Here is a 27,964-nt window from a genome sequence, read left to right on the forward strand (position 1 = left end):
AGTCCTGTTGAAGAGGGCAGGATGTCTAGTTTGCAATCCTGTTTATCAGATGGGTGACTGGGGAAATTATGTAACTGTTCTTTGCCTTGTTTAATCAACCATAAACTGCAGATATATAACACAGTTGGCAGAAAGGACGCAGGTGTGAAGAAATGAGATAGGGGCTATTGTCACAGGAAAACTGAGGGGTGAGAGAGCAATGGAGGAAAGGAATGAGGTGGAAGTAGTTTTAGGAGCGTAATAGAGGCTCTTCCTCTCAATTGCTTCTCCTCTCTCAGCTGTTACCTACTTCCCTATCATCTGTCAATGGAACCACTGTCATCGTTATTCCTGCCACCCCAACCCCGCATCTGTAAAATAGATGCATACTTTACATTCTCATCTCTTCCCTTTTTTAAATGAATTTAGTAGCTGACTTTCTTTGAAATTTTCTGAGTGTTGTTTATTTTTTTTGTCCACGCCACGCTGCTTGCGGGATCTTAGTTCCCTGACCTGGGATCAAACCTGGGCCTATGGCAGTGAAAGCGCTGAGTCCTAACCCCTGCACCTTCAGGGAATTCCCTCATTTTGTTTTTAAACTGCTTATGACAACACAGGGTTATACTAAGAAGCAAGGGGAAAAGATTCTACTTGTAGGCATCAACAACCTATTTTCCTACTTAACTTTTATGGATCTTGAGCATTCTTTTCTTTCTGAGGGAAACCCCAAATCTTGTTTATCCCAACAGTGGTATTCTGGTATTCTTTTAAGTTTCCTTCCTTGCCCTCTGTTGTCTTTTGTCAAAGGGTGGTCTGTGGACCAGCAACATCAGGTATCAGTTGGAAGCTTGTTAGAATGGAGAATCTTAAGTCCTATTCCAAACCTAGAGAATCAGAATCTGTATATACAGAATGTCCCCTGGGAACATACACACAGTGCACATTCATATTTGAGAAGCATTGCTACAGGACTTGTGACAGCATTGACTAGGGGGCTTGAGCTAAGTCTCCTTTACCATCTGTGGTTCAAGCCAAATATTATTTCAACGTTTAATTCTTTTTGCACTCAAGAAAGAGGAGATTTTTGGAGAGCCCTGCAGCAGGTTGGGTGGATTCTTCTGTCTTGTCCTATACCATCGTGTATGTTGTGAAGTGTCAGTAGTAGGCAGAGAGTGGGCTATAAGTGAGAAGTTGCTATTATATAAATTGTGAAGATTGAAATTAGCTAACTACAGTTGTTATGAGTGTTAACCTGTTGCTGATACTTACCAGAACATCTCAGAGATCAAAATTGTCAACTTTTATTTTAATACAGTAATTCCTCCTTATAAGCAATGCATTGTTACATATCTTATTAATATGTCACATTTTGGTTTCAGAATAGATTTATGTCAAGTCTTATTGAAATGATTTTGTTTTATTGTGGGGTTGTAGGCTGTTTATGGGAGAGAAATTGAGAATTTCCTGTTCTTGTATTTTGTTGTCAAGGATGAAAATTGAAGCCCCTTTCCTTGTCCTTTGCTTAGACAGTTTTGATTGCCATGTTGCTTCTGTGTTGTGTTCCTTAAAGAGACTTGATTTACTGTCATTAAGATAAGAGGCTTACATATGTTTCTGCTCGTGGAAATCATTTGTTAGAGATACTTACTGTGTTTGAGTTCCTTGTTGCTGTGCTCTTCTTCCCTTTGACTCCAGGATGCCACAGTGATACCGCATCTCATGGCGCTGCTTAGCAGGTCCCGCTATACCCAGGAGTACATCTGTCAGATCTTCTCACACTGCTGTAAAGTAAGAACCAGAACAAATGTTCTCTATAATATAAAATCTTGCGTGTCCTCAGGAGATGTGCCTTCTGTGTGTATCCTCCTGTAGTTAATCTATACACATATAAGCAGACTTATGTATGTATTTTCCCCTCTTTTTTTTTTTTTGACACAAATGGTAGCATACCATACATACTCTTCTGCACCTCGCATTTTTTACTTAACATCTTGAAGGATATTCCACATCAGTACATGAGGAGTTTCCTCATTCTTTTTTTTTAAACAGATGAAGAGTATTTTATTGTATAGATGTACAATAATTTATTCAACCAGTCCTCTATTGTTGGGCATTTAGCTTGTTTCCAATCTTATTTCACAGCAGTGATGCAGCAAATACCCTGTATGTAAGACATTTTATAAGAAACAGAATTGCTGAGTCAAAGAATGTGTGCATGTGTAATTTTACCACATGTTGTCTTATATTGGAGGTTATACAATTTTATACTCCTACCAGCAGTATATGCTCATGACTGTTTTCCCACACCCTCAGTTTCCACATAGTTGGAAATTGTTTTAAGTGATCTCTTATAAGGAGAACTAAGAGAGATTCTTCTCTCCTCTTTGTTGAGAGGAATTTCAGTTATTAGAAGAGCCTGAACCTAAACTGAAGAGTGCCATGCAGTGCTACTTATTTTGCTTCATAGTTTACATATTGAGTGTACTCTTTTGATAACCATAATTTGCTAACTTTTAACCAAGTCATTGTTTATCTTCTGATAAGTTTTTCAGGACAGCATTACTTACCTGCTTATCACTTATAATGCAAATATAAAATGAGGAGTTTGGGGAACTATAGGAAAGAAGGAAAAGTGAACAACTGCATACTAAACTAAGAAGATCACAGATCTATGCTATTTTAGGACAGTTTCCAAAATGTAACTTAAGTCAGTTCCTTTCAGAAAAAGTAACTATAGATTATAACTAACTACAGATTATAACTTAAAACCCCTCTCAAATCCTAGCTGTCATAGCCTATTCTATTCTATATATAAAGACATTTAGAATTTAAGATTTTTGTCAAAAGTCTCTGAAGTTTCTCCTCCTGGATTGCTTTGTGAGCATGTAAGCCAACTTATAGGACCAGGGATGTCAATTCCTTACTCTCTTGAGGTGGGCAAAGAAAAGCTTTGAGAAAACAATTTCCAACATTAAATGATGTCTTATAGCCAACCCTGGTAGGTAGGTGGAGAAGGATACTCCAGAACTATATGCCTCATTACAAATCTTTCAGCATCTAGATGCAAGTGCTTGAGAGCACAGCATCTACTAGTCATAATCACAGTAATCCCAAATGGACACTGAAAATTGGACCTGGAGGTATAACTACTACATGTCAAATTATGAGAAGTTTGAATAATCCTATCCCTGAAGTTACCCAAATAGTTTTTAGAATTGCTCTTCAGAAACTTCTCAGTGCTTTTAGGCTCGCTCATCTGAAACTTCTCAATGCTGTTTTAGCCGAAATCATAGATAACGGAATACTGTTAAATTACTAGTTCTTTTGCTGGAGATAGATAACGGAATACTGTTAAATCACTAGTTCTTTTGCTGGAGAGAAACTTATGCTGAATAAGAATTTACAGGCACCCTCATGCCACTAACAGAACTGAAGAAAATTAAAAACCTGAACTCATCTTTCTTTTAGCCTGATAATTAGCATTTGCCATGGTAATTAGATGACCCAATTTAAGTAGTCTGAGCTATAACTAGACCTCAGGAAACATTATAGCATGTATAAACCCAGTGACAATAGTAATAGTCTAAAATACTATTTATTTGCCTACTGACACACTAAAAACATGTATCTTTGAAAGCAACTGGTCTGATGATCTCTGTATGTCATTAATTATAAAAACCTTTTATTTTCATTTTGTTTATGAAAACAATAAATAAAATTCATAGTAGCATTTTAAGACTCATTTACAAATTTTCATATACTAGTATCAATATTAAATTTGCATACTTTGGGCAGGAGAGACAGAAAAAGAGATTTCTAAAGCATTTGTGTTGTAAGCTAATCATAGTTATATTTCTGAAATTCTCTCCCTGATTTATTAAGGAGCAAAAAAAGGCTAGTAATAATATTAATTGGAATTCTAACTTCTACATTGTTGCCACTTAAGCAGTGACTCAGATTTCGAGACCTATCTTTTGGGGTTTAGGATCGTGAGGGCTAATGTGCTTCCCACACTGAGAGGCCGTTTCACTAACTCCAGGTTCGTGCAGGTTGATTTGGAGAGACTAAAGAGAGAGTTGATAATGGAATAATAGTTCCTCCTCTTCAGTTGGTTCAGCCACTAATTCCTTCCTTGCAGTTGTTTTTACACAATCCTATCTATGACCATAGAGAGGAGGAAGAGCTTCTTTTGTAACAAACATTTGCTGCAATTTGGGCAAAGAATGTGAGGGATTAAAAAGTACAATATCTTGTAAGCGGTGGGAAACAGTTATGTACAGAGAATTGCACTGTGCTTCACCATCATTTATAAATATAACTCCAAGACTGAAAACAATCTGAATGTCTAACTATAGGATACTAAAGTATGGGACATTTGTACAATGGATTAAGGCCAAAAAAGAAATGAGAAAGCTCTTTGTGTACTGATATGAGTGATCACTGAGATATATTAAAAGGAAATAAGAGGTTTGGAGCCATGCATATATATACTTATATATGTATGTATAGTATATATATAGTATTTATATGTAGTATTTTATATATTATATATATGTAAAAATATATAGCATTATCCTACTATTTGTGTTAAAATAGGGGAAAAGAATATACTTGTGTATTCTTCTTTGTCTTGAAGAATATAAAATAATCTATTAGTATTAGGTCACCTCAAATCAGGAGAATGGATTGGCTGAATACAGTGGAAGAACAGTGAGGTACAAGGGGGTAGAGGCAGCCCCCTGCCTACTTAGCTGTTCTGCTAAACATTGCCTGTATATAAATTGGGATGTTAAAATTTATAAGGAAGGCAAAAAAACCTTAGTCAAGGTTAATTGAGGCTTATCTTCATAACTTATTCTAGTTACCTACTTGTTAATAGGTAGAAAAAATGGTCAGATTCTGAGGAGACCCTTCTTTTCCTTGGCTCCCCCTTTGTAGTCTCCACCACTATCCTTATAATGAATAAGCCAGAGACTCCTATGTTTCAAATGAGTCAATTAATAGTGAGACATTAGAAAGTACCAAAAATATGTGATGGGGGTTTGCTTGAGTAAACTGTGGAATATTATATAGTGATTAAAAATAAGAAATTAGAAGTTAGAAAATGTATAGAATCAGTTATACTTCAGTTTTTAAAATGTATGTAAATTAAGAGAGAAATTGCTGAAGTGTTTTTTTTTAAGGGCTCTTTTTAAAAATGTTTGTTTATTTAGGCTGCGCCGGGTCTTAGTTGCGGCAGGCGGGATCTTTAGTTGTGGCATGAGGACTTCTTAATTGCTGCATGCGAACTCTTAGTTTTGGCATGCACGTGGGATCTAGTTCCCCGACCAGGGATCGAACCCGGGCCCCCTGCATTGAGAGTGCAGAGTCTTACCCACTGGACCATCAGGGAAGTCCCTAAAGGGCTCTTAATAGTATGTAAAATGTTTAGGGGATTGTTGCCTATAAAATAGAGTATGGCTCTTTTATTAATCGGAAGTATGAATGCTAATCTTCCCACTTCAAATGATGGATATTTTGGTCCAAGAAAGAACGAGCATCTGGAAAACAGTTGTAACTTGGCTGAATAGTGAGTTGGAGAAGTTGGTTTGAGAGCTTTTTTCCTAGACTAGGAATTGGTTTCCTCTGGTGAACCCAAATAGATAACCTACCTTTCGGTGCTACACTTTTCTCTCCTAAATAATGATAAGCATGAAATACCATCCTTGCCTTGGCTTTAATTGACTTTTCATTATTTGAGTGAATTGGTGGGACATAAAAGAAGTGAATTAAGTACTGGCAAATTCAAAGCCTTGCATTAATCTTTAGCTTGTGCCATTTTGATGATCTTCAGTAAATTGATTAGTAGAAAACAGAGTTGGTAAAAAATAAAATACCTGAATTTTCCTGTTACTTCACTTTCTTACTCTAAGAAGTGATAATTTTAAGAGAAATTAGAGAGAAAGAGAACTAAAACATGTTTACTTCTCAGTTATGCAGTGCTGTGTTTCCTACCATCCACTGCTCCAACCTCCCAGATGTGTTGAGGTAGCTTAGGATCTGGTCCAGTTTCTCTTGTAATTAATTAGTTTTAGAGTTCCCCTGACTAGGTCATCAGTCTTAAGTTGTAAGAATGAGTACACTGTCTCCTGTGGGCATAGGGTAAGGGTGTGCACATGAAATGCAGAATTTGGAGTGCTTTTGTTGCTGTAATGGTGTGAGGGCCTATGCCAGGATAGCTTCTGTGCCCCCTTCCTTATTTAGGGAGCTAAGGAGGCAGCGGTTCTATGGAACTGAGATGAGAGGTAAGATATTACAGCCCTTTGCAGGACTGAAAACAGTGTCTATCCTGCTTTTTGGGAATGGGTTTATACAGGAGAAGGGAAACTAAAAATTCTACATTGTAGTGAATGTGGTTTTCTCCATTTAAGTAAATGTTTTATTGGAATGAATCATTACTCTTCTTAATGTATTATTATATTCTCTTTTCTTACAGGGTCCAGATCATCAAACAATTTTATTTAATCATGGTGCAGTTCAGAATATTGCTCACCTACTAACCTCAGTATCTTACAAAGTAAGATGTTAAAAATTATGGCCAGACTTTTATACTTTATTTTGGGCTTCTAGAGTCTTGGTCTGGAAAGAGGCACACGTTTTGTTGTTTCTTTGGTAGATATTGTGATCAAGAATAGTATTTTATCAGTAAAATGTTATGGGGCATTGTTTTACCTCTAGAGAGAGTACACTTAAAAAAAATCTACCTTGCCTTTCCTTTTTTTTTTTCTTTCTTCAGGATATGATTGTGGTATAAGTTCCTATTGATTTTTACCTGTGATCATTAGTAGTCTCTTCTGGTATGGTGTCAGTGCCAAAGTTGCAAGTGAGGTCATGCCTTGAAGTATGTAGGAGCAATGGCTTGCTATAACAGGAAAGACCTTGGATTTCCTATTTGAAACCTTTATTTAGCCACACTGACTGAAACTTACAGCATATACCCACATATACATCAACATATAAAATGTGTTCTGTTTTGTATTTTGACTTAAAAAGTCAAGGGTTTTCAGTTGTGTTAAATTTCTTTACTATCTCTTATATATAGGTAAGCAGTGTCATGATATACTATCAGGCATTTAGTTAAAACTTTGGTCATTTCATTATTGTCCAACTGGTAAGTTGTAGCAAATATTGGGACACTGTCTTTATTGTGTCACATTAGAACTAAATATGCTAGGAATTTCCTGTAAAGCAGAGAAACTGTCATTTTTGTCTTCTGTCCATTTGCACTGATCCTAGTCTGCTCTTTTTGTCCTTAGCTTTATTGCAGGTCTGCCCTGTTAATATGTACATTTTCCCTACTTCAGACATCCAAAGTTAGATATTGGTGAAGATCTCACAAGAATAGGAGTGGGGAATGGAACCAGCTTGAAACTAGCCAGAGGCAAGGGAAGGACATATATACTGAGAGCTGCTTCCTCTGCTCTGTACTGTGTGTAGGCTGAGACCAGTCAGCACTTGTATGTCAAGAAACAGTTGCTGGGGTGGCGATTTACTGTTCCTGTTCTTTTCCATCCTCTAGCTTCATTAAGTTCTTCATTTCTTTCTTTTCTTTTCCACACTAGACTTCCTTATCTACTATGGCAAGTTACAGGTTGTAGAAGGAAAAAGGTTTTGGTAACATTACTCTTGCCAAGGTTTGCTCCACTGTCAGAGTGTCATGAACATATTCTAGGTTCCACCTGTAGGCACGTGCTTGTGCTGCAGAGCATTGCCCAAGTGAGGGACAGAGCTTCTTCACACCTCAGCTACCTATCCTGCCAATCTCAGGCTCCACAGGAGAACATCATATATAGACTCAGGCTTGGAAGTGAGGATGAGGTCATCTGGTGAAAGCTGAACAAAAAGAATGAAAAATAACAGCTCTCATAGGAGCTCCTGCAAATTATAAAATATGTTGTATGTGGTCAAGAGTTTGAGCCCTTGGTATCATCCCACACCAGTTACCTAGTTTTGAGGTATAGTAACATAATTCATAAGTATTTCTAAAGTTTTAGTTTGGTCCTTTTCGAACTTTTATCATAACTTTCTTTCCTCTCCTGTTCTCTTCCCCCACTCCCCATCCCATACACAACTACAAGAGTACTCTTTTTTTTTTTTTGGTCTTCTCTTCAGTTCTCTGGTTTGTAATTTGGGAAGAAGAAATGTCCCACTTGAAAGGCAATTAGTAATTGTTATTAAGTTCCCTTTGCCTTACCAGCATTGTATTTTTTACAGCGTTCTTTTAAATTTGAATAGGGATTTATCTAGTTCCATTTTAGTTGCTACTTCCTCCCTATTTTTTCTATTATTTCAAAATTAATTTTAACTTTTTATAATTTTAACTTACTGTACTCTTCAGATATACAGGTCTTATTTTTATTCCCTTGAGTCCTTCCTTTAGTACTTTAGGCAGATTTAAATAGTTATTTCTTCAGAAGAGTTTAGATTCTGAGACATTAAAATTCATATTTGCAAAATTAAAATAAATGCTTTGTTCATTTATTTTTACAGGTTCGAATGCAGGCACTGAAATGCTTCTCAGTTTTAGCTTTTGAAAACCCCCAGGTATCGATGACCCTGGTAAATGGTAGGCTGGAACTTTCAGTGGCACCTACACAATTTAATTTATGAACTTTGTAGATTTAAAGAATTCCTTAATCCTTGTTGTTTGTTTTATTTCTAGTTTTGGTTGATGGAGAATTGTTACCACAAATTTTTGTGAAGATGTTACAGAGGGATAAGCCCATTGAAATGCAGCTCACATCAGCAAAATGGTAAAGGTCAAGACAATGTGGGAAGAAAGACAGTGCTTTATCAATTTAGAGTATTTTTGGACAGCCTATTGAGCTCACTTTCAATCCCCATCTTGTTTTGGGATTTTGAAATTTGAAAGTCATGGGATTATCTCATACCTTCTTAAATGGATGTGAGTTTTATACTCAGTTTACTACTAGTGGCATGCCCAACAAGAACTCTCTTATAACATCTAAGACTACCTACAGAAAATTACTTCATTACATTCCCTTCTCCTTGTATTTCAGTTGAAATAACACAGAATTAGATCAGATTTAACCAACACATATTATGCTAAGTATTATGGCAGGAAAACATAAAGATATAGAAATAGTGAGAATTAGTTGAAGTTGATAACCAAGGCATGATTTCAGAGAATGTGACTTCCTCAATTTTGGAAAAACAAAACAAAGATTCTTCATAGAGATGTGACCATTTATAAGATAGTTATGTAAAGTTCTTATTAGCACACTTCCTGGCTCATGTAAGCATTCAGTACATGTTAATTCTGTAATTATCAATACATTACCAGATAGGTTTAACACCTGTTATGTAGGGTTCTGTGCTAAGTGAATGGTTTAGTTTCAGTATTTAAGAAGCCGTGGCTCTCTAATATTTTGGCCAGAATGAGGAGTTTTCAGTGAATCACTCCTGCATCATGAATTGTTTTCTGTTTGTTTATATGATTTGTATTTTTTGTTTGTCTGCTTTTTTGTCTTCAAAACTGAGCATTTGCCTTTTTGTTAGTAAGGTTATACTCTCATGGAACTGGTTTCAAAAAACAATGTAGTAACAAATCTTAAGATAATGATAACAGCTATAAAGAATTCATCTCCTACAGTGTAAGTAAGGAGTTTTACTGACTTGTTTATAACTTTCCCTAGAAGCCAGAACATGGGGTATTTTAGGCTTTTTTCCCTCCAGCTTACCACAGGAATCTAATTCAAAAAGGAAAGCCATTAATTTAAGTTTCTTAATTGCTTAATGTTCAGTACTTGCTTAGAGAGTAGAAAGTAATTGTATTCTTATTCACAGCCAGATATAATTGTGAAGGTAAATTGTTTTTCAGTAGAGCCAAATCACTAATTAATTCTCAAAGCCACTTCTGGTAACCTCTGACTAGTTAGTTAATATCTTAACTAATTAATATCTTAACTAGTTAATATCTTAACTATCTTAGCTAATAGGGATAGCTATAAGTGTTACAAGTTAAATGCTGCTTCTGTTATACTTCTACCACTGCTCTTGGAGTTGAAATATCCCAACTTAACTTCATTTAAATTTAGATACTTTGTTAACTTTATATTATATTTAAAAAATTTTTCCTTTTTATTATGGAAAATTTCAAACAAAAAGTATAGAGAAAAGTATAGAGAACTCCAGTGTGCCCAGCACTTTGCTTTATCGTTGACCCATTCATTCGGCCATTTATTTTTAAAACAATTTTGTAGGTATTTTAAAAAACTTCTGGCTTACTGTCTGCCTCTATCACATAGTTTTCTTTGACTATTTAATTAACAGAATCTCAGATAAGGGAGTGTCAAAACCTTCTCCCTCAAGATAAGTAAGAGTAGTTGTCTTTTTTTTTTTCCCATAATATCTTAAAGGCAAGTAGGTGGTGGTTGTTGTTTTTAAAGCTTTAAAACACAAGCAAAAACTTACTTTCTGCCATCTTATTCCAGTTTAACTTACATGTGTAGAGCTGGAGCAATTCGGACAGATGACAACTGTATTGTATTAAAGGTGAGTGAATTAATTCTTTCTAAAAACATGTGAAAATTATCCAGGCATATAAGTGTTGAATATAAATATTTGTATTCCTATTTATTTTTACACATTTATCACTATGGTATGCGTGCACAGCATGAAATAATATTAAAACACCATGCTTTTCAGTGGGATGACATGTAGTTTTAAAAAATTGGTTTTAGATATGTTTTGAAAGTCAAAGTAAATCTTTCCTTGTCAAACCTTTTTCACTTTTATGGCAATTAGAAGGATGTAAAAATTATAAAAATGTGTAAAATTCAGGTTAAATAGAAAATATATTTTAGTCCTTGATTTTCATTAAGTTTGCAACACAGTTTTGTAGGCAAGCAGTTCACTAACTCTATAGATAAAGACTTTATTTCACCCACATGGCAGATAATCAAAAGGCATAATGAGAAAGAATAAGTAAATAACACATGAAAGCAATCATCATTATTGTGGTGTGTCAGATGGAACTAGAACTCAGAAAAGCCCAGATAAAAGACTAGCCCTTAAAAGTCCTAAGACCTGGATTCTGGTTTTAGCACTTCTACCACTGACTGGGTCGGTAGCCTTGGGCACATACCTTATTCTTGTGGTGCCTCAGACTCCTAATTATGAAAATGGAAGCAATAATTCCTGTTCATCTATCCCAAAGGGATATTGAGAATAACAATGTATTAAATACATTAAACAGCTTTTAGTTATAAAGAACAGAACAACTGTAAGTAAATTGATAGTGTGTCACTTTATGAATGTGAGATCTCATTATCAGTGTTCAAAACGAACCCAAGGATAAAAGAACATTAAGAAGATTAATGTTTCCTTTAGTCTTTGGTGAAGCAAGACAGTTTAATGAGATCTGAGGACCCCCTAAGTAAATAGCACTGCATAGAGGGCTTCCATGCCCTTACTTAACTGCTCTCCCCCTCCTTTTCTTTCTCATTGGTAAACTAGGTTAATAAGTATCTTCTTTGTGTAGTAGTTGTGAGCATTAAATTCAATAATCCATGAGTTTATGGTATTGATAAATGTTGGTAACTGTTCCAAGGAAAATAAGAATAGGCTTTCTTCTTGGAAGCCTAGGGTCATATTTAAAAGATGGAACCAGCCTGATAAGAAATCAGCAGTGAACAATAAAGTGCTGAACTCTGTGGTCAAGCTATAATAGGAACTTAGAAAAGAACAAAGCATAGTTGCCTGCGGTTGTAGAGGAAGTCTTCCTGTAATTCTGATGTTTCAGTTTCTATTACCACATTACCCTTTAAAGTTGATTCATCAACCTTAGAAATATAAACATGGGATATTTTTATTGAGAACCTAATGTAGAGAAATTACCAAGACCAGTGCCAAGGTTTTTGAAGGACCTCAGAAGTAAAATTGGACTAGTAGATATCACAGTCATTCCAGGGAGTTCTCTGGAGAACTCAGGAACTGTGATTGATGCATTCCACTTGGATTACAGGAGAACTGGTAGAATCTGACTAATGGGAAGATCACTGAGTTTTTAAAGCTGCATTTTGTTTTTGCAACTGTAAGTATTAAACTCTAAACAAAAATTGAAAGTCATCCCAGCTATATCACACACATTAAGGAAAAGATAGCATACTTTTTCTAAGACAAAATCGTTCCTAATTAAACTGCTGGATGTATTTTAGGTAAATAAATATGTAGACAGGGCAGGAGCATCAGAAATGAATTATTAAGGATTCTTAAATGTCTTTTGTAAGGTTGTACAATAAAGCTTCAGTCTTACCGATCACAAGAGCCTAATTAGACTTTATATTAATGTGCTTTGAATATATGTTTAGTTTAGTGTGCCAGTGTAAATGATTAATATGCACTGAATTTTGTGTGTTTTTACATTCCAAAAAAAACTTTTATCCTCTGAAAGTCTTTATTGAAACATTTGATCACAAACATGACTCCCAGTAAAAACTGTGGGGTTGATATAGTTACTATATGATCTCCATCATGCTTTTGCGTTTACCAAAAAGCAAATAATTAATATCACTACCTTCCAGACATTGCCTTGTTTGGTTCGAATGTGCAGTAAGGAGAGGTTACTAGAGGAGAGAGTTGAAGGAGCTGAGACACTCGCCTATCTGATTGAACCAGATGTTGAGCTACAGAGAATTGCTAGCATTACTGATCACCTCATTGCCATGCTTGCTGATTATTTCAAGTATCCCAGCTCTGTGAGTGCCATCACTGATATTAAAAGGGTATGTTCTCTTTTCCTTTTCAGCAGCTCAAGAGAGGGATTTTTAAAAAGATTTTCTTACTGTTCACTACTTTTGAACCAATTGATAATTAATAGTTCAGAGCCCTTTTAAATAAAGAAATCTTTTAGTAACGTAGATGATGTCACTTTATGAGTTTTGAATCCAGTTTGTTTCATGTTTATTGTCAGAAGTTTTTTTAGTAAGGAGATAATCAGAAAATTGCATCCCAAATTCCCAGCTAACCCCAAAATAGTGGGGTCTCTAAGCTGGTTATTGACATTATATCAACATCATCTAATGCTATTGAAAGTCCCAGAATCAGCTTTGTCACTATATTCTCATTCTTTAGGACAAGGGTAATCTTTTGTTCCAGGCGACTGAGTGGCTTTATTTTACTCTCCGCCACTGTCTTTTTCTTTTGCTACCTTTTCTTCTAATTTTTGCCATCTCTTCTTTCTTTTCTGCAGTTTCAAACTGTGCTTTGGGCCTGCTAGTGACAGCTAAAGCACCATCTAACCTCTAGTTTGAGACCATCAAGGACCAAATTGTGCTAACTTTTTCTCAAACTATAAGTTCCTCAGAATAGGTAGATATTCTTTTTGGCTTTTGTTTTTCTCCACGTGTTTGTCATATCCACTTCTCTAAGCATGAGAGATAAATATTCTGTTAGAGAAAGTTTATTTAAGGAGGTCATGGTATAGAGAGCATTGCCTCCTAAATAGTAACCAGTACTGTTTCACAAATTGTGACTGTATTTTTGATGCCACTGATCCCAATGGTAAATTTTTTTTAAACTATTCTCTTGACCTCTCCCATGCCCCTGAGTTCCAAAAAACTTCATCCGGTAGGCAACTGTTCATTTGGCATTTAACGCTGAAAATAAAACAAACTATTAAGGATATAACTTTTCTCTGCCTCAGAAAGGGCCTAAAATAACTTCCATTGATATTTGTATTAATGTACACTGCCCTTTATGTATTAAAGTTATGTGCCTGCTCTTCCTTCAGCAGTATTGTTTTTCTAGTAGAAGTGATAGATTATATTGAAGCAGCTGCCTTGTCTGTTTTCCCTCTGGCTACTTGCTCACTGACACAGTAACTCAAAGTACAAAGACATATGAGCAAGTCCTAACTACAGCCTCCTGAACACCCTTAGCTGACCATGGCAGCAAGGCAAATAGAACACTTTGATGGACATGAGAGTGAGGAAACATAGTTACAAGAACGTCTAGCTTACACATGTGCAAAACATTTAACTGGTATATAGAAGATTATCCCTTTTCTTAGGGTTTTTCCATTTTATTTCCATCACAGTAAAACTGGAATAATAATAACTCTTTTTAAAATCTCCTAAACTTGAATATTAGTTTGTTTTGTCATCTTTATTTTTGATGATGGATTATCCAGTGGTTTCTGACATACAAGTATAGGTACTAGACCCATAAGAGAGACTTTTTTACATGTTAATAAATGTCTGATTTTCATTGTATTTTAGTCCAAGTCAATATTCTAATAAATGTTATGACTGGAAAGTAGTTAAGACATAAGAATAGATATTTTAGAACTTACACATCAAAATGAGTGTCATATATTGGGAGATTCCTCCCATAAACCATCAGTACCTGCTTTGATCAAAATATTTGGGGAGCTACTCTTAATAATTGCCTTCAAAACCCAACTGAGTTTTAGTTTTTTACTGTGGAGTTTTTGTTGTTGTTGTTACTCTAAATGATGTTACCCAGTTGGATTTCCCCCTCTTCACACACCAGTGACAGTTAACTTAAAACTCTCTTAGTCGATGAAAATATGTTATTATTGTCAGGGTTTTCTTGCTAGTGTGCCATTCAGTTCTTTAGGAATGTTCAAAAGAGGGTCTCAGAATATTATGAAAAACACCTATATCTTTGCATAAGGGTGAAGCTTTCCAAGACAACTCATTTGGAAAAAGTTGTAATCATTTGGATAAGTTATATCTCTTAGTTATAAAATTATTTACTTTACTGATATGCCTTATATATTTACTGGTTCATATTTAGTCACTGAAAGTGTCCTGAGAACACGGTTCTCTTTTATTTTTATGGTAGTTTGGTGATAAATCAGGTATATGGAAGAATTGATAACTGAGAAAGCCAGTTATGCATATGAAAAGATAGCATTCATTGTTTCATACCAGTAAGTAATTTTAATAAATTTATCCCCAAAAAGCCCCCTGAACATAATTCTCAGATAGCTGTAATAGACAGGTAGTAATGGTTACCATGGTCTGTTGTTTATTAAGCATTTTTACAAAGGTTTTCCTGCTTCTAAAAGCTTTTTAAATGCTGAAATTTGGTTAGCACTATTAAAGTTTAGGAAAACCTTCTAAAGATACTGTTGCAGCAGCACTCAAGTTATCAGCTGTATTCCGGGGTTAGAAAGGCCTGAGTGTGCCATTTTTTTTGTTTTGTTTTGTTTTAATTTAATTAATTAATTAGTTGCAGCATGTGGGATCTAGTGCCCTGACCAGGGATCGAACCCAGGGCCCCTGCATTGGGAGTGTGGAATCTTAGCCACTGGACCACCAGGGAAGTTCTTGTGCCGTGTTTTTTGAGAGCATTTCAAAGAGTTGGTGGGAAATTCCCTGGTGGTCCAGGGACTCTGTGCTTCTACTGCAGGGGACACGGGTTCGATCCCTGGTTGGGAAGCTAAGATCTCGTGTGCCGCGTGGCACAGCCAAAAAAAAAAAAAAGAGCTGGTGCTAACAAGCACCAGTGCCACTAAAGCTACCATCTAGAAACACTGAATTTTTAAGGCTCAAAGGTTCACAAAGATTTTTCATATACCAGTGTCACATTTTAGACAGAAGCAGACTGCAAGAATTCCAGGTCATGTTGACACAGACACAGCAAGGTCTCAGTCATATGTGAGCAGAAACCCAAAATAACCAGCACTGATAAGTTAATAGTTGTTAAAACATATTTTTTCTTCAACTCTACTTTATTAGTTTTATTGAAAATTTAATTTGTGGACTGGGTTGGAACGTATCGTTTTTTCCCTCCCATAGCTTGATCATGACTTAAAGCATGCTCACGAACTTCGCCAGGCTGCATTCAAGCTCTATGCCTCTCTCGGAGCAAACGATGAAGACATCCGGAAGAAGGTGAGTCTGGGAGAGGGGCGTCCCCCAGTCCTGACAGCCAGCAGGCAGGGAGTGACGTCAACCTGAAAGTCGTGGTGAAGAGCACTAACAGTGACTGTTTGAATATAATAAAACAGAGTGACTAAAGGCATAATTGAAGAATGAATGGGACCCGGATTTGGGGGGTTGTTTGTTTGTTTTTAGAACATAGAGTGGCATGGCCGTGCTGGAATGACAAATAACTGGCGTGCTTTGTTGTGTCATTAATATGGATTATTGTGTTGCACATTTTTGCATGTGTTCTGATAAAAATCAATTCTAGCACTGTGAAGCTTCAGACACCTTGAAAGACCTAACACTAGAATTGTAAATGTTATTTATGGAAATACTTTCCAATGCCATTGAGAAATTCAAATCTCTATTGTATATTGTTCTTTGATATGTGGCTTAGTTATGTTTTGATTTTTTTTTGCTACTGTGCAAGTTCGATGTGAATAAAATCTTTGTGGAATAATGATTTTATGTTTAGTGAGTGGTCATCTGAATTTTCCAGCTCCCAAAAAATGTGTCACTGCTATAGCACCTTATGTTATTACAGCCTAGTCCAACACTGAGCTCATGTTCTTTATGAGAATAGTTCTAAGCAGGGAGTAAAGTATTGTGGTAAGCTCTGATCTGGCTCCCTCCACAAACCAAAAGCCTGGAGCTTACTACTCAAAAAAAACCCTGTATAATCTAATAAATTATAAACAAGGCTTTTAGGAACATCAGTAAATTAATTCATATGTTCTGTCTTGATGAGCCATAGCAGAGAGCAAATTGTGTATTATTTACTGAATGTGGCAGTTTACTAAATCTCCCCATCTTGCATTGGTATTTTAAGGAGCCCTGTGAGAGAAATCACAAAGTATTGGGACTTTAACATGATTTAGAGAAGTACTTTGGGCTTGTAGAAAGAGAAGTATGGAATTAACTGTAGGTTTATTGAAATAAATTGTACCATTCTTGGAGAAAATTGAAATTAATAGCAGTAAGATCAGTAAGATTAGATATGTAAGTAGCTTTGCTTTAAAATCAGTGCAGAAAACACAACTAAGCTGAATGTTTTCCATGTACCTCAATTTAGTTCAGTTAACAAGATGTTTTTGACTTGAAGTGTTCTAGTAAATATCTATGAAAATCCTTTTTGACACCTCTAAGCTTTCATTTGTAAAGTGTTACTTGAAGGCAAACATACTAGTGATATGATTTTCCCTGTGTCTAATCATGATTTATGAATGTTGTTCATATGTTTCATTCAGTTTAGGTACATGGTGTATTGCAAGGGAAGAGGCTTTTATGGCAATTCATATAGATAAAACATTTTTTAAAAATTGACATGGACTGTATAACTTAAACCATCCCCAAACAAATCATTATGTATTTATTAGGGCCCAATGGAAAGAGGAGAGGTATTTTACCCAGTCTTTTAGTTGAAGAAGGCCATGCCATGGACTGAAAGGGAGATAGATAGATGGACCAGAATGGGGGAAAATAGGATGTCCATTTGTACTTCTTTGTACTTTTTTGTTAATAAACTATTGTTTTGGAATTAATGACTTTAATTTGTGATATCATGTTCTAGAAATATAACGTAACAGTCTGATGATCAGTAGTCTATTAAAACTTGTATTTATAATGTGTATAATTTCCTGGTAAGGCTAATCCTGATAATTTCTGTAGAAAGACAACAAATAAAGAATAAGTTATAATTATCATAGTTTTTTGTGTGTGCTGAAGAAAAGATACTATAGTATGCCTATGTAATGGGGATTATATAGAGTTTTTAGGAACATATTTAATTTCTGGGAAATCAAGTGAATAATTTATAGTTCATAGCAACTACTGAAGAGAGAAATTGTAAGTTGGAAAATATAAAGTAATTTTGTGATAAAATCTGCGTGAAAACGGTTCTTAGGAGTGGAGAATTTTTATTTTCAGTGTATAAAAATGATAAATGTTAACTCTTCCTTTGAATGCATTTATTTCTATTCTATTTTTGTTGAAATAATTATTTGGATAGATTTTTATTTACTTTCTCCATGAAATATTTATTTACCTTTTACACTTCTGCCTTAACTTTGATTGTATTTCTTTTTTTGGTGTAGATTCTTAAAGTACAATGTTTATTATTGTTTTATTTTTTAATGCAATTTTTATACTTGCCAAGATGGAATTTCAGTTTACTGAGTTGATGAGTGGACAATCTCTGAAAGAAATTTCAAAGACTATAGACCTATTTCCACCCCATCCCTCACCCCACCCCCCAGCCAAACAAAAAGGCTTATTTATTCCAGGATAAAAGTATGAAATGTTCAGTTGGTCTGCCCTTTAAATTGAAAATGGTAATGTAATTCAGTAAATATAGGAAGTAACATATATCCCATTGCCCTATATGACCAGTTAAGGGAATGAGGCAGAATGAATAGAAAACTAAAGCAAAGAGATAGAGACAGTGAGAGGTGTACACAGCAGTAAAGGAGAAAGATACAAGCCTCCTCTCTTCATGGAATTATGGCTCTATCTTATTGCTTGTAAAGACTGCAAAAGGCCTGCTGTGATTTCATTTCTTGATAGCTTCTCTCTGGGCCACACAGAATTAAGCTGAAGACTGAATATGACCTGTAGGTCAGAGATTTACCACTCCTGCTTTGAAGCAGTGTTAGTGTGTTCTCATTAAAAGAAACCAACTGTATAACAAACAGTCCCTGGAACCTAATAAGCACTCAATAAATATTGTGGAGTGGATACAGAGAGATGAATATAGAAATGAAAATGCAGAAATCATACACAGAGTGATAGTTCTCTTAATACACCTAGATCTTTCTGAATCCTTCTGTGCAGAGCAAAGTTGGTATCCTAATTCCTAGCTTGGCATCCTTTATCACTCTGTGGCATATCTACAAATTTCCTGATTGCCTGTGGTGTCCTGTCAGTGAAAGGGTGGAAAGAGTCCTGCGGTGAAAGTGGAAAACATTACCATTGGCTGTGACATGAAAAGGGAGAAGAAGCCCAAGAAAAGATGAAGGACCACTCACCTTGGCAACAGATGTGGCCTGGCCATATTAAACTTAGAATAATTCAAGGATTTTGGTTAGGGAAAGCAAGGGCAGAGCAGGAGTTAAGAGCTTGGTGAAAGAAGGGTCCAGAGCACATTAGCAGTAACGCACTGACAGCAATGCCAGGTAAAAATTAGCTGTAATCTCTGCCACGGGGAAAGCCTGCAGTTTCTAACAGTCTTTACCACCTAGTAATGCTGACTAAGAAGCATAAGCTCAGTTAATGGGGCAGTAACAAAGAAGTTAAGACAACTAACAAATTATTTTAAGTACTGGCATCTCAATCAAAACCCCAGTCAGTTGGCTAAGTCATGCAGAGGCAGCAGTGGCAAATTACAGCAGTCCTATAATTGTGAGGCCCATTGTTTTATAACAAAGAATTGCTTTTTTGAAGACCATCACTTGATTGGTACCTGTTGATCATCAATTAGGTTGGAAATTTAAAAGGATGGTCTCTCTTTTACTTTCTTCAAGGAGCTTGTAGAATTTATCAGAAATAGCTAGGAAGTGTAAATTGAGGAAAATTAGAAATTTTAAATATAAATTAAAATTCAAGGAAATTAATAAACTTAACAGGACGTTATTTTTATTTTTGATAAAAATAAAACATGTTACAAATGCAGTACTTATTGTAGCCTTTGCTCCTTTGAGATATCTGACTAATGGAGCTTTTCAGAAAGCATTCCTCTTGGATTTTGAGTACTTATATTTTAGCTGGAGATCCCTTTTGAGGAACTAGAATGTAAGCTCCATGAGGGCAGGGATTTTTTATATTTTGTTCCTCACTGTATTCCCAGCATCTACAATACTATGGGGTGCGTAGTTGGCACTTACCAATATTTGAAGAATGAATGGGTGAATGGAAAAAATGAATGGACAAATGAATATTTGAACTCTATTGCAAAATTGCATTGTTAAGCACCATTAATTGTGTTATATATGGGCCTCTGCATTAAGAACTTTCATAACTTTGCTAGCAATTTTACGGGTATGTGAAGAGAGGAGATTTAAAATAGAGGAAACCTACATCTGATCACATAGGCAAGGGGTTTCACTATACTAGCATAGAGAAAATGTAGGAAATTCCCATTTTCAAGAGGCAGACAATACCAAGGGCGTGTCTTCTACTTCTTTGATGTAGGTCAAAGAGAACATGTTTTATGGTATGGTACTTGTTTAATTTTGAAATAATTTTTACCATTATTTCTTAGTTGTTTTCCTTTTTAAATGTATGATTTTTAAAAATTTATAACATTCACAAGTGTAAATCTGGACCAGTTTTTTTCCCCTAGGGATAAAAGTATGATTTGGTTTATAGAAATTAGACCGACTGCCAGGAATCAACCTATCCTATAAAGTGATATACACCTGTATAAAATATTCTCAATGAATGTCAGATTTTTATGAAAATCATAATTAGTGAAGGTCATTAATTTAATTCAATTTTACATAGATTGATTGAACTGCCTACATTGTATAAACAATGTCAGATGGGTGGAGGGAAGGGGAAAACAGTAAGGTGAGATAAAGAGGAATAAAGACACAGCCTTACTACTCAGCATTTATAATAAAACCTCAGTATGTCTGAGGAAAGTAAGGAATGGCCAGTAAGAATTTGCTAGGGGCTCAAAGAATTATTTGGAACCAATTAAAATGGATATAGTGATATCAATGGAGCAGTCCTTGAATCACTTTGGAAATTAATAATTTAATATTTTCTAAATGCCTTTTATATCTTCAAGAATTGATAACATAAAATCTTAAGGTTTTACTCCCTGGCGAGGGCAGGGGGGGTGCCTGTGGAACAGTCACAGTGGTATGTACATGATGTATGTGAAGAAGGTAGCAAAGCGTGAGATGTTTTTTTCTTTTTAAACTGAACAATTTTTTTTTTCCTGGGCAATTTTTTTGAGAAGTACAGGGAGAAAAAAATAAGAAAAGAAAAGGAAAACAAAGAAGAATGAGAATTTTTCTACTCTCTTTTTCCTAGCAAAGGAAGTTATATCTACAGGGACATTGTGAGGATGAGCTCTCTAATGTATTGAAAATGTTTAGCATGGTGCCTCTAGGTGCTCAGTAAATCGAAGCATTTATTAGACTATCTTAAATAACTTCACTGGAAGATTAAAAATAAAGATATATTTTTAAGTATTGGGAGAAAAGCTGAACAGTGTTGGGGCATAAATAAAGAAGGTTTACAGTGAAAACAGTGATTTTATGCTATAAATTTCCAAGACTACTAGTTATTCCTTCTAGTAAAAAGAATATTTATACTTCAGAAGCATCAACTCTTTTTTATAGTTTATCTCTTATTAAAATGACAAGATGTCTTCTTACTCTTATAATTATATTTTAAAATATATTTAAAATACTTGTTTTCAAAACTCTTTGTTGCTATAGCATACCCTCTGAAGCACCAAATGTAATATTGCTTTTCTTGGAGTTAAATAGAATATACAATATAAATCAATAATTTGTTAGTATCATAAGTAGTAGATGTCTTGAGAAAAGTAAGGAGGCCAAATTCTGTCTAACGTTGTTTATCTAAGTATTACTTATTACTGTCTGTGGTTGCCATAGATGTCATTTCTCCAAGGGGTCATCATTCACATGAAACCATATCTCAAATACATGTGTTCAAATTTTGAACAAATGTAAATCTTCTGTGTTTTAGAAGTTACACGATTTTAAAGTATATTTGTAAATTTAGGTCAGTTTTTCTTAATATCTTTCTGCTATCTCTTAAACTTGATAAGCACTTCACTTTGAACATTTTAATCATTTGTTATTGCTTGATTTTATTACTAGTTGGTCTTCTGTGTAACAGTATAATTGTACCATGAATTTATATTTTAAAACATTTTGTGAAGTTCAGTAATTCTAAATGATCATTTCAGAGGTACACTGTCAAAATTCTGTATTTGTCTCTGCCGTGAAATCAGGCAGATGCAAAAAATTCTTTCTGAGCCTTAGTCTACATGTTGAAACAAATGCCTTGAACATTTTGAAGGTTTTCGACGGTACCACAGAAGTAGCACCCTTCAGGACTTGGTTCTGCTACTGAATAACAACAAATTCATTCAGAATTCAGAATTCCTTGACTTAATCTGTGATTAAATTGTTAGTTATCGTCTGAAAGCTAATCTACCAAAGAATTTTAAATGAACTCTGCAACACTGATTCATGATGGTAAGTATTTTTAAAGAGTTCACCATGACAGGACTAGGTTTTGCCACTTGCCCACAGTATTGAGACCCTTGGCCTTCAGCATACTGAAAGAAGCAAACCTGGGAGTGATAATGCTATATACAGAATAGAGGTATTTATAAAATCAAGTAATGAACTTATATTTCAGAGTTTCATTAAGTGGAGACAAAAGTGAGTGTTTTACTGTTATTTGTGGTATTGTAGTTGCATAAATCATTGAATTATACTTCTTGTTTTTTTTTAAATAGGAAGTACAGATTGATTCTTTCATTAGTTATTCACAATCTAAGACAGGTGATTATAAACCAAGAAATGGGCTAAAATATGGTCTATATTAGATCTGTAGAACTAAAATTAGTGACTTAGTTGGATTTTCAAGAATTTTCTATCTGGAAATGAATGAAATGTTTGGGATGATAAAATTTGTGGAGTAGTAGACCTTGAGAAGATTGAGTTTGTGATGAAGAACCAGAACAGTGCTACACTCTTTCCTGTGATTAAAATGCTAGCACAGGAGTCAGCAAACTATATCCTGTGGGTACTTATTACCTATGTAATTATCCTGTAGCGTGTGAGCTAAAAATGGTTTTTGCATTTTTAAATGGTTGGAGGAAGAAAACCGAAAGAAGAAGAATATTTCCTGACATATGAAAAGTAAATTAAATTCATATTTGTGTCCATAAAGTTTTTCTCTCTTTATCTTTTTTCAACTTTATTGAGATATAATTGACAAAATGTCTATCAAGTTTTATTGGAATATAGCCACGTTGATTTGTTTATGTGTTGCCTGTGTCTGTTTTGCACTGCAGTGGCAGGTTGAGATGTTGGCTGCACAATCACAAGGCCCACAAAGCCTAAACTAAAATATTTGCCGTCTGGCCCTTTGCAGAAAAACTTTGCCCACCCTGTGCGAAAACTGCATAGCTTAAACAGAAACGACCATAAACCAGTTTGATGAAAAACTGCATTTCCCATTTGCCTCTTCGCACTGAACTACAGAAAGAAATGGGACCCTACCAAAGCCCAGGATGGGGGTGGGACGCGGAGATCAGTTGTCTGACTTCCTGAAAGAGAGGCATTATCAAATGTTGACAGTATAACACTGTCACTGGGTTCTTTCCTATATGCTGATTCCCTTGTTTGAATGATTTTGGCATGTGACAGAACCCAGACAAATTGGGTAATAATTATGACTTTTGGTTATGGTAGGATAACCAAAAGATTATCTGTGTATTAGATTAGATTAGTGTATTGATCTGTGTATTAGATTAGATTCTGTGTATTGATTAGCAGAGTTGCCAGAATAAGATTTTTCACCATGCCAATGAGAAAAATTAAGATCCAGTTGCCTTATTAAGCAAATATCCATTCAGCCTTTGCTATATACAAAGCCTTGTGTTAGGTGGTATGGGGGCATGTAAAAGGCATGTAATTAAGTATTTACATCAAGAGATAATCTGTTTGGGAAATGAAATTTAACAGAACTACCATTTATTGAGCACTTACTGTGTGCTGGGCACTGTGCTGATAATCAGCGTTAGCACATTATCTCCCTTAAACCTTATACAACCTTGTAAGATAGCTATTGCAGATCAGGAAACAAGTGATTTGACCAAGACCACACAGCTAATAAGTGATAGCCCCTGCATCGTGTCCCAGTCTCTCTGACTCCAAAGCCTATGCTGTTAACCTCTTCATTACTTTACTCATGTAGAATTAAATGCCATTACTAGAGCCAAATTATGATACGATATGGCAAGAAGTGTCACTGGAGAATGTGTGATAGTCTGAAGTAGTGCTATGAATTCAGAAAACTTAATAGTTTGTATTAATTGGTTGCAAAATATCAGATTCAGAAAATGTGTCTTTTCTCTCACACAGTTTTTGGTACAAAGTGGATAATGAGATGCTTTAATCATGTCCATTTATTCATCTGGCATTTACGATACACCTCCTCCTTTGTGCCCAGGAATGAAGCAGAAGACTAGTGTGTACTTGTGGGAGCTTACAATTTAAAGCAGCTAAGGAATGAGACACTAAATTGCTGTGTAGTAATTCCAGGGCCTTGGGTGTATGTAAAAAGTCTCATCTGCATTGAAAGCCAGTTTTGCCGCCATCCACCCAAATATGATTAAAATAAGGCTGTAATTGAAGTCCATTTATATACTATAAAGAAGTTTACTTAAAAGCATTCTCACCTTTTCCTTCCAAGGTATTAAGGAATGAAAGATCTCCATATCTGTTTTACTTCTGCATAATTGGAAATGTTTTTCTAAGGCCACTATCTTGACATGATTACACTGTAAATTCATGTTCTGGAAAGGAAGCATCCAGAGTTAATGATGTCATTTCAGAATTTTATTCTGTAGACAGCTTCCTTATGGAGTAGATTTAAACTTGAGGCAGCATTTTGAAATCTTTTAGTAGTTATCTCTTATCAAGCTGTAATGTTCATAACTGGAATGTAAGCTCCATAAAAGCAGTATTTGGTAGATACTATGCTTGTATTTATTGAGTAAATTGTGTATGTCTGGACATTAGAATTCAGCCAGCCAACCTGTAGGATAATTAAGACTACAGGTCTTACACAGAGCTGTGGCGTGCACAGCTTTGTGTAGAGTAGGGCCTGAGCGGGGCCACTGTGTTGCACAGTTCTTAGGGCAGTGCATCATTCAGATCCCTGGCAAACAGTAAGAGATGGAAGGGAAGTTTCTAGTTCTGTTGTTTGAATAGTCACTTATAATGGTTTTATTTATGTGCTAAAATAAAAGTGTAAATCAGCAGCTGTTTAGGTTCTATTCTGCCGTAAAGCTAATGGTTGAACTTTAAAAATTGAACTCTTATGTGTAGAGAAATATTTTTTTGATAGAGGAAGTGTTGATTTATTTTTAGACATTATAAGTATTTCTCACACACTGTGTTTGTATTTTTGGTTTTAGGAGAAGGACAGGTCGGGCCAAGAGAGTTCTCTCACTTTTCCCTAAAGTGGAGAAAAGTTTAGAACTTTGAGTTTTTCTTCTAAGCATTTAACATAAATGAAGTTTCCCAGGTATTAAGAAGGTAAAAAGGTCCTGAGGTAGAAATTACAAAATACCACTTAAAGAGGCTTAAAAGCAAGAATGAAATATAGAAGCTTAAAAACAGGCCCACTCTAAGAACCCCCTCCTCTTTGTCCTCACTTCTAAAGTGAAGTGATAACTGCTCCCAGGCTTAGACCTGCAGGAGAGCTTAGATGTTAATTTAGTTCAGTGCCTTCAAGAGAAAGGACCAAAAGGAGGCCCTGCAGATCAACTCTTATGATGTTTTGTTTTTCAATTTCTCTGGCTAAGATGTTACAGAAAAACCCAAACGAAGTTTTGGGCCAACCCAGCATTTCTCCCAACCCCCTGTCTCCCAAGATTGTGGAGTTAGAGAAGTCTGGTATGAATGTGGATGTAAAGAGCAATAGAAGACTGAGAGAAGGGAAGAAATGCTTTGTAAAATGTTTACTGAGACTCCAGAATACAATGTTTTGATCAGTAGTCTGTCCTAAGAGAAGCTGTGATCTTTTAGGAAAAAAAAAAGAGCCTCTGGTAAAAACTACCCTTTTTTTTTTTTTTTTTTTTTTTTTTTTTGCGGTACGCTGGCCTCTCACTGTTGTGGCCTCTCCTGTCGCGGAGCACAGGCTCCGGACACACAGGCTCAGCGGCCATGGCTCACGGGCCCAGCCGCTCCGCGGCATGTGGGATCTTCCTGGACCGGGGCACGAACCCGTGTCCCTTGCATCAGCAGGCAGACTCTCAACCACTGCACCACCAGGGAAGCCCTACCCTTTATTTTTTAAATATTTACTAGAGGAAAATGTCAGAAATCTTAAATTGGAGCAGTGGCAAAGATATGACATAGGATAGGCTGTGGTTGGGAAAACCTGCAGTTCTCATCCAGAGCAGATGGGGCTTGTGGCCTGAGAACAGTAGGATATTAGTTCTGTTTAGGTGGTATCTGCTGAAGCTAGATCCTGATTTTAGAATGGAGATCAGATTATAAGGGAATTGAATTTAAAAGTCAGTGGAACTCACTCTCGTGGTTTCTTCACAGTGTTTTCTTAACTTTTCTTCATTGACTTGCAACCTTTCTGACCTTTGGCGTTTATACTCCAACCCAAGCTGAATGGTTGATTTGTCATTTTTCTCTCTTGTAAGTCCTGTGAGTTGTACCTTTTCTTTTTTCCTTGTCAGTCCAGTTTATTAATGATGACCTCTCTTGCCTTTTATAGTATATGCTCATCTTTTTTGGCCTAGGATGTCAGTATATAATATGTAGTTCGCACAGCACTGCTGACTTTTTAAGTTCTCTTCTTTCCTCATTTTCAAATTCAGGCCTCAACTTAGTTACTAAGGCTAAGCAAAAATCTTATCCTTAAGTGCAGTGAGTAGAAAGGACCTCACACTGGAAGTAAGAAAACGAGGTGGAGCCCCAGCTCTGCCTCAGATTTGCCTAGAGAACCTGGACCAGTGACTTAATATTTCTGAATTTCAAAGACCTCATTGTCAACTAAAGAAGGTGGATGAGTTTATTTCTAAGACCTCTGTAGATTTTAACATTATTCAACTAAAAATTAACAGCCGTAAATGGATTTAGTTCTTTCAGAGAGTTGTATCTGCTGCCATTAACACCATGCAGAAGAATGCAGAAAGAGGATTGGTTTCCCAGTTGAACTTGTTTAGGAGCAAGCACTGCAGCTGCCCTTGCTTGATTCATGAAAGGCCATGTGCTCTTGGGGGTTTTTGTTTGTTTGCTTTGCTTTGTTTTAATAAAGGGGACATGGCATGAGGATGTACTCAGGAATTATAAATATTAAGTACTCAAGCATTTCCATGGTATGCATGGCAGCATATCCTTAAGTATTCTGTGGCAAAATCAGAATGGTCACATCCTAAAACCTAGGAAAGTTGGTTTTCCATTTTTAGGAATAGATCCCTCCCCAGTCCCTTACCAATGCTACTCAGTCTACCAGATCAGCTGGCTGTACATGTTTATCTCACTCTAGTGTTTACTTTGTTATCTCTTAACCCTTCTCCTTCCTCCCAGCCTCTACCTCATTTCCAAAGCCAGTCGACTGCACTGTCATCCGATCTTGTGTTCATAGGGCTCATCTTTAAAAAAGATAAGTTAGATGAGGGGCTGGACCTTAAGTAAGTGGCCCCAAGTAGGAAAGACGCAAGTGTGTGCCCTGAGACCCATCTACATTGACAGTTATGAAACTGAAGCATTGCCACCTACAGCTAACAGGTTCAGGGCTCTTGTAGATCCTTTTTCCTTGCCACACCTACTCTTTCTTCCTGACCTCCTTGTGCTACACTCTGCTAGACTGCTTAGTCCTTGCTGCTTTGACTAGACTTTCTGGATTTGGTACCTTATCATCTTAGATCTTAGATGGCTGCCTCTCCTGACTTACAAAGTTTGATTCCAAGTCTTCACTCTTTCTGGAGAGTTCTGTCTTGTTATCCTCTGTTGGAACTCTTTCTAGGAACCTTTCACAAAAGCCCCTTTGGAATTAAATTGTGTTTGCCTGGCCATTGTGCACATTAGCATAAGTAATTGACATTAAGAAAATCCAACTCCCTTGACTGTGAGCCCACCTGCTTTGAATTGTCTGAGAAGTTTGGTGACACCACTAAGAATCTGTGGTTTCACTTTCCACATCTTCTGCTTGATCTGGTTTCGTCACAGTTCAGAGTCCACTCTGAAGTTTGTAGTACCTGGAAAATGCTTCATCCTGGGTCTTGCTGGAAGAAT

At 36.0% G+C, this 27,964-nt stretch overlaps 1 protein-coding gene and 1 non-coding gene across 8 annotated transcripts in view; one reads left to right on the plus strand and one right to left on the minus strand.

The window, feature by feature from the left end:
* Positions 1-27,964, plus strand: part of ARMC8 (armadillo repeat containing 8) — a 106,527-nt gene that overhangs the window by 42,172 nt on the left and 36,391 nt on the right. For 4 of the 7 annotated variants that reach the window (XM_032629532.1, XM_032629539.1, XM_032629534.1 and 1 more), the window contains 7 exons: positions 1,675-1,767; positions 6,455-6,535; positions 8,509-8,584; positions 8,681-8,771; positions 10,473-10,533; positions 12,564-12,764; positions 15,807-15,902. In XM_032629532.1, the coding sequence (XP_032485423.1) occupies positions 1,675-1,767; positions 6,455-6,535; positions 8,509-8,584; positions 8,681-8,771; positions 10,473-10,533; positions 12,564-12,764; positions 15,807-15,902 (699 nt within the window). The remainder of the gene's footprint in view (positions 1-1,674; positions 1,768-6,454; positions 6,536-8,508; positions 8,585-8,680; positions 8,772-10,472; positions 10,534-12,563; positions 12,765-15,806; positions 15,903-27,964) is intronic. The other 3 variants (XM_032629533.1, XM_032629537.1, XM_032629536.1) reach the window with 2 other exon arrangements.
* On the minus strand, positions 5,299-5,371 carry TRNAE-CUC. The gene has a single exon. It is a non-coding gene; the product is annotated as a tRNA-Glu (tRNA).

The sequence above is a fragment of the Phocoena sinus genome, chromosome 4, assembly GCF_008692025.1.
Source record: "Phocoena sinus isolate mPhoSin1 chromosome 4, mPhoSin1.pri, whole genome shotgun sequence".
Classification (NCBI taxonomy): Eukaryota; Metazoa; Chordata; class Mammalia; order Artiodactyla; family Phocoenidae; genus Phocoena; species Phocoena sinus.